This window comes from Rhinoderma darwinii, chromosome 6 (assembly GCF_050947455.1).
Source record: "Rhinoderma darwinii isolate aRhiDar2 chromosome 6, aRhiDar2.hap1, whole genome shotgun sequence".
In the NCBI taxonomy this organism is placed as follows: domain Eukaryota; kingdom Metazoa; phylum Chordata; class Amphibia; order Anura; family Rhinodermatidae; genus Rhinoderma; species Rhinoderma darwinii.
In genome coordinates this window covers 63,634,291-63,641,525 of record NC_134692.1, presented here as the reverse complement: position 1 = coordinate 63,641,525, position 7,235 = coordinate 63,634,291, and the positions used below count along the sequence as shown (strand labels likewise).

The 7,235-nt window shown below is 39.8% G+C and overlaps 1 protein-coding gene across 2 annotated transcripts; it reads left to right on the top strand.

Moving 5' to 3' along the window:
• Positions 1–1,802: 1,802 nt before the first annotated feature.
• LOC142656337 (gamma-crystallin-3-like) lies at positions 1,803–6,529 on the top strand. Of its 2 annotated transcripts, none has more exons than XM_075831241.1 (4): positions 1,803–1,919; positions 2,088–2,119; positions 4,134–4,376; positions 6,222–6,529. In XM_075831241.1, exons 1-4 carry the CDS (start codon positions 1,847–1,849, stop codon positions 6,498–6,500), a joined length of 627 nt encoding a protein of 208 aa, XP_075687356.1. In that variant the 5' UTR covers positions 1,803–1,846; the 3' UTR covers positions 6,501–6,529. The 2 variants fall into 2 exon arrangements, with proteins under 2 accessions (XP_075687356.1, XP_075687355.1); XM_075831240.1 differs by having other exon boundaries at positions 2,088–2,134.
• The last annotated feature ends 706 nt before the right edge of the window (positions 6,530–7,235 follow it).

Here is a 7,235-nt window from a genome sequence, read left to right as displayed (position 1 = left end):
ATCCCATCACCTGTGTTAATTTACTGACAAACCTTTAAACTGTTTATTTATAACTTTCATCAGGCAGTGAACAATTGCAACAAGTAGTAAGGGGGGTCCTTGGGCAATGAGGGTATGGTTAGAGGAGGATTGTCTGCTAGATCTAGATAAAGAAACACTTTGGGCAACCCATACGTATACATTGTGTAAAGCCTGGTGCTGGGCATAAGAGATTCTCCCTTTGTGTCATTCAACTCCCCCCTGGCCCTGCACCAGGCTATCATTGTGGAGATGTTACTGTTTGTAAATTTTTTCTGTGCACCACTTCTACTATGACTGTAGTAACATACGAACTACCTGAGTTTGCTGCGTAAAGCTATATCAAATAAAACACAGGCATTTTGTGGGTAAATAAGTGGGGGTAGGCCACAGCTTCATTGAATGGTGAAGAAAACATTGTCCGTTATTTATTTATTTATTTAACATGTTCCTAATTCTTTCAATGAATATCACCTTGCATGCTACGCCACCGCAGCCACTATGGGCATGTCCTTGTTGGTCTGACAGGTGACTTGTCTAACAATATCCTTAACCAAAACGGAACAAGGTTCTTCCCATAGCGCCAGCTATGACAAGTGTAACGAAACAAAACCAAATTTGAAAAATATACAGAAAAACAAAACATATCTGAAACCAAATATCAAAATACCTAGGAAGGGTGGGCGGGGGATTCTCTTTCTCAGCAGGGGAGTGGGAAAAGAGGCTTATGGAGAGGGGCAGCTTGGTTTTATTAAGCAGTAAGACATGTGAATTCTCTAACCAATTACATGATAATACTCAGAGGATTACATCTTGGGAGAACCCCTTAAGGGGATACTGTCCTACAGCTTATTTAGCCTGGTAGCCATAAGTCCCTGAGAATAACTTGAGAGAGCTGGCAACTAAATATTACAAATATTACACCTCAAAACAAGCAAGACCCAATGGGGAACATATGTTATGATAGCTTGATATTACTAAATTTAAGCAATGTTTTCCACACAATGTATAGCCCCGAACCCCTTGCAGAGCGCCCGGCGATCACGGCCCTAGGTAGCTTGAGATATCACTATCCATATAAGGGCAGTGACGTCAGTAGATTGCCCAGGGCCAAAGTCCCTAAGCTACGCGCTTTCTGTGGATGGCGGTGCTTCCTGCGGCCCTCTGTATGGACAGTTACATCACTGGAGCTATCCGACACATGCATTTAACGTATCCGTCACCCATGGGCTCACATGTTAGTGAAGTTTACTTTTTTGCAGGATCCCACAGGTTAGAATAGCGTAGTCTATTACGCTATTCAATCCTTAAGAGTGTTATTCCTATGGACACATTTATGATATATACGTTAGGAGATTTCCTGACGTACTCGATAAACGTAGGGAAGAAATGTGATCTAAAAAGGGCCTTAGCAGTATATGAGGTCTTAGGTTTTTAAGGGATAAACCAAGTGGAATGGTAGGCGCGTAGCTCTGGATATTGGCATTCAGTGCATGAGTGTGTTGGGTTATCTCTCAGTAAATGTTTAATATGAAGTAATGTAGGCTTTGTGCTTCATTTTCAGGCATACCCAATGTAGACTTTCTGGTTCGTGTTGCCGTGTTTCACAAAATGTATTTTCAACCAGGTTACAGAGTGCAAACTATGCATATGACTGAATATAATCCCTTAAATTCATACAGGGAATACCCTAGGCTAAGGAACATCCATATCGTTCCACTTTGTTATGATGTCACAACTGCTGTAAATTTTTAGGAACATTTATTGCTGCATTAGAAGTCAGAGTTTATCATCTTGCTCAACATCATTTTAAAATTCTGTGGTTATAATGAATATTAATAATACTGTCAAGACGGGCATGCCGCAAATGCAATCTAAAGATACAGCTGAAAGAAAGACAGGTACATACAAGCCATTGACATTTCTAGTACAGCTAACAGCCAGTGTCCAGTGTTGTTCTTTGGAAAAGTAGGCTCTAGGGGCCAGTAAACAGGATGCTATCGTAATGCGTGGCTAATTCCATCATCATCATGCAGATCATTTTAACAGTATATTTGTCTTACTTTTAGGTCTTGTTCAAGTAGCAACCTCTATGACAATGGTAAGAAAATGCAAGGTAAATATAGTCAATACAGTCAAAAATTATCCGCACTCCGGTTGTATTAAAACCTCTGTTTTTCGTATTTCGTACGAGGTCGTTGTCTCCCCAGTTACTGCTGTTTCCACCTCCATGCTTGACAGTGGGGACGGTGTTCTTTGGGCCATAGGCAGCATTTCTCTTCCTCCAAACACGGCGAGTTGAGTTAATGCCAAAGAGCTCAATTTTAGTCTCATCTGACCACAGCACCTTCTCCCAATCACTCTCAGAATCATCCAGATGTTCATTTGCAAACTTCAGACGGGCCTGTACATGTGCCTTCTTGAGCAGGGGGACCTTGCGGGCACTGCAGGATTTTAATCCATTACGGCGTAATGTGTTACCAATGGTTTTCTTGGTGACTGTGGTCCCAGCTGCCTTGAGATCATTAACAAGTTCCCCCCGTGTAGTTTTCGGCTGAGCTCTCACCTTCCTCAGGATCAAGGATACCACTCGAGGTGAGATTTTGCATGGAGCCCCAGATCGATGTCGATTGACAGTCATTTTGTATGTCTTCCATTTTCTTACTATTGCACCAACAGTTGTCTCCTTCTCACCCAGCGTCTTACTTATGGTTTTGTAGCCCATTCCAGCCTTGTGCAGGTCTATGATTTTGTCCCTGACATCCTTAGAAAGCTCTTTGGTCTTGCCCATGTTGTAGAGGTTAGAGTCAGACTGATTCATTGGGTCTGTGGACAGGAGTCTTTTATACAGGTGACCATGTACGACAGCTGTCTTTAATGCAGGCACCAAGTTGATTTGGAGCGTGTAACTAGTCTGGAGGAGGCTGAACTCTTAATGGTTGGTAGGGGATCAAATACTTATTTCTCTGTGCACAATGCAAATAAATACATATAATTTTGACAATGTGATTTTCTTTTTTTTTTTTTATATAATCTATCTCTCACTGGTAAAATTAACCTAGCCTAAAAATTCTAGACTGTTCATGACTTTGACAGTGGGCAAACTTACAAAATCAGCAAGGGATCAAATACTTATTTCCTCCACTGTAATGTGAGGACAGAGAAGGCAATAAAGGGTTATTACAGTCTGAAGCATTTATGGCATATCGACAGGTCCCCTGACCCTAATTTGCCAAAACATAGAAGCCACTAGCAGGTGTTTGTTTCATCGACTTCAACAGAAAGGTGGCTACTTCTATTGGGAGTTATGGAAAGAGTTGAACAAGCAGCCACCTCTCTATTCAAGTCAATGCAGCCGCCTTGCAGGGGCAAATGGGGCTCAGGAGACACCAATTCTCCTGATGGCTCAGACTTCTCTTATGTTTTAATCAAGGAGGAAATAACAGCACCAGAATAATGTAGAGATACGGAGTGCAGAGTCCAACAGGTCTGGATCCATTCGTCCTTGTCACCAATGTACAAAGTAGAGATCCAGGCAGCACATCCATAGGAACAAAGATTTATTCACCCGTGCGATGTTTTAGCTACACAGTGCCTTGCTTGAGAACCTCTTTGGATGAGCTGAAGATCCACTTTCTGCGATGGAACCCTTGACTCCATTTTTTAAGATATAATAATCTCTAGTTATATTTTTTAAATACTGAGAACCGTTACACCTAGTAAACTTTAATTTTACGTGATGCATTATAAGGGAAAGTGTTCAGATGCGGCAGTATTTTTCCGCTGTGAATTATGCCACACATCTGCTACAAAATTTTAATGTCTTAGAGGTGGATATTGCCAGTGAAATTCTTAATTTGCATTGGAATGGGTGATATCTGCGCCCAAAAAAATCAAAATATACATCATATAAGGCATGCTGTATATTTGAAAATCCTTAGGATACGTTCAAATCTATGTCGATTTTTAGTGCTGCGCTGCATGTGAATAAGATTTTGTAAAACCCTTTACACTTGTATTGGACTGTAATTTGTAGCAGTGTCTTAACATCTACTAGTTCAGATATTTTCAATAACTACTGATGGAATACATTCCTTTTATTTTCGCTTGAACAGATAATTTTCTATGAAGATAAACATTTCCAGGGTCGCTCTTATGAGTGTCGCTCTGAGTGTCCAGACTTATCTTCGTTCTTTAGACGCTGCAACTCCATCCGTGTAGAAAGTGGAAACTGGATCCTGTATGAACATCCCAACTACAGAGGACATCAGTACTTCCTTCAAAGAGGAGATTATCCTGACTTCCAGCAATGGATGGGTTACAATGACTCCATTAGGTCTTGTCGCCTGAGCCCACAGGTAGTATTTTTAATTATAAGCCAAAGATGTGCAAAAATATAAAGGAGAGAAACAACACTTAATTATTTATACACTTTTTATTCTTATATTACTCAACACCTAATAGGGAAAAAAAATATTTACATATTCCACATAAACTCTACAATGAAAGGAAAACCAACAAAGAACATACAATATTTGTTTTATTACCCTCAGTGGCGTACACAGGATGTAAAGGAGGGGGGCTCATGGCTATATTTGCATTGCAAATGCTTCCATACACAAAACACAGACACTCATACACACACACACACATATATATATATATATATATATATATATATATATATATATATATAGGGACACAAATTCTCACAAACACACATACACTCACATAAACATATATTCAAACAAACACATATACACACTTTGACACATGTACACACTTAGGCCCCATGCACACGACCGTAAAATCGGTCGTAATTACGGACCCATTCATTTCTATGGCCGACCGACACCTTCCCGTATATTTACGGGAAGGTGTCCGTGCCGTAGAAACTTTCCGAAAAAAATAGGACATGTCCTATATTTTTATTTTACAGACTGTGCTCCCATACTTTATAATGGGAGCACGGCCCGTAAATGCAGACGGCTGTCCGCAGCCGTTCGTGGCAGGTCATGCCCGTAATTATGGGACGTAATTACGGGCACGGTCACGTGCATGGTGCCTTACACATACTGTATGAATACGACCAAACAAATATGCACAGTGAGACACATAAATATACAAACCACAACACACATATATACACTGCGACACATATGTGTGTGTATATATATATATATATATATATATATATATTTATTTATATATACTGTATATAGACATTCATAAACAAACACACTTACCTTCTCTGCTAGATTTCTCTAAAAAAGATGGATGTGCACATCAACATAGAACCAACATAGAACGCTCCAGTCAGAACTCATGTGGAGACACTGGAGCTTTCCCTTCCCCTTCCTCTCTGACCAGACTGCTGTCTGTATGTAATGCTGCCTGCCATCACCAGCAGATAGCAGAACATTTTACATACAGACTATATGTAGAATAGCCCGAGGAGGAGAGCCAAGACCAGAAGTAGTGAGGGCACAAGGGGAAGATTTTAATTATTACCTTACTTAGGTTCTATTTATTCTTGCATATCTATAATAAATAGTGCTGCTAATTAATATTATTATTTATAGCGCCATTTATTTCCAGGGTGCTGTACATATGAAATACAGAGGGGGTTAAACACACAACATAAATACACTATAAACAAGCAAGTATAATCAACATGAGCTTACTGAGTGACGGACTTGTACAGAAGAAGAGATGGACCTGTCCATTAAGGTTTACAATCTACGGTATGAGGGAAAAGACAGTAGGGAAGGTTAGAAGCTGCTTATACAATGGTGTATACAATGGTGTAGTGGAGACAGGGTTATTGCATGTTGTAAGTATTTTTCTGGAGAGGTGGGTTCTAAGGTCCCTTTTGAAAGTTTGGATGGTGGGATAGAGTGTGATGTGCTGGGGAAGCGAATTCCAGAGAATGGGGGATCTGGGGGAGAATTATTAAAGACAATGAATGGAGGAGCAAACAAAAGGAGAGCAGAGAAGGTCTTACAATGACTGGAGTTATAAGACCAGAGATAGAAGGAAAAGTGGACTACCTTGTATGTATACTTAAGGTAATTGTTCTGGGATCAGAATACAGCTCTTGTGGAATGCCTATTACAGTTAGGTAAAATGTTTGATTTAGTTGGAATTGATGATTGCACTTTGTCACTTTTTGAGTAACTTATTGACACAATGTTTTCTTTTAGAAGCATGAGGGTTCATTCAGAATCAATATCTATGAGAAAGAAGACTTCAGAGGTCAGATGATGGAGTTCACTGAAGATTGTCCTCATGTCTATGAGAAATTCAGATTTCATGGTATTCACTCTGTCCATGTGCATGATGGATATTGGATGTTCTATGAAGAACCCAACTACAAGGGACGTCAGTTTTACTTGAGACCTGGAGAGTACAGGAGATACACTGACTGGGAAGCAACAATCTCCAAGATTGGTTCCTTCAGACGTGTCCATCATTTCCATTAAAATTATAGAAATGTAGTGATTTAATATACCATCCCATAAACTAATTAAAAAAATAACTTTTTGTTTTATTATACAAATGTGTTAAATGGGTTCACACTCAAAAACAACAGCATCATAAAATTCTTAACGTTGAATTTTGACTTCTAAAGGATGTGTGCATATTTGGCGAATGCTATGAATGATTTTTTTTTAAAAGTTAAAAGCAGTAGTGGATCCTAAATATGGAAAAAGTAAGAAAAAAAAAGACAGGGTATATTAACACACAGAAGATTTGCTACGGGAATTTCTAAGACTGAAAATCAGTTCCACAAATTTGAATGGGGTTGTTTTTGCAGAATGTGAATGCAGGAGTGGACAAAGATAGTAGAGGGTCCCAGAGCAACAACAATAAAGCATGTCTCTTCCAAGGAATTAGTAAAACATTCTAAAAAATGTAGTCATTTAGAAATATTTTTTTCGATAATTTAGGCACATATTTAGACAATTACAAAAATATTTTATAGAGTATTAACTAAAACATTCTGTCACAAAGCGGGTTAGTGGACCCACTAGGCCGTACCGCCGTAGCGGGAAGGCAGCTGGCCAAACCACAGGAAACCCCAGAAATACAATGTCCCGTACAAGGGTACCTGGGTAGTCCAGTCGCAGCTCTGGCACAGATGGAGAGGGTTGCAGCAGACAGCGCCAAACGTGGCGGATGACACAGGAGCCACAAGTTGCGCCAGACTTGGCGGA

Bases quoted from the DNA above. Each gene is read 5' to 3' on its own strand.
- LOC142656337 (XM_075831240.1), top strand. From the start codon at position 1,847: ATGAATATTAATAATACTGTCAAGACGGGCATGCCGCAAATGCAATCT. The intron at 1,920-2,087 runs GTACATACAAGC...TCTTACTTTTAG, and splicing joins TACAGCTGAAAGAAAGACAG to GTCTTGTTCAAGTAGCAACC. The intron at 2,135-4,133 runs GTAAATATAGTC...TCGCTTGAACAG, and splicing joins CAATGGTAAGAAAATGCAAG to ATAATTTTCTATGAAGATAA.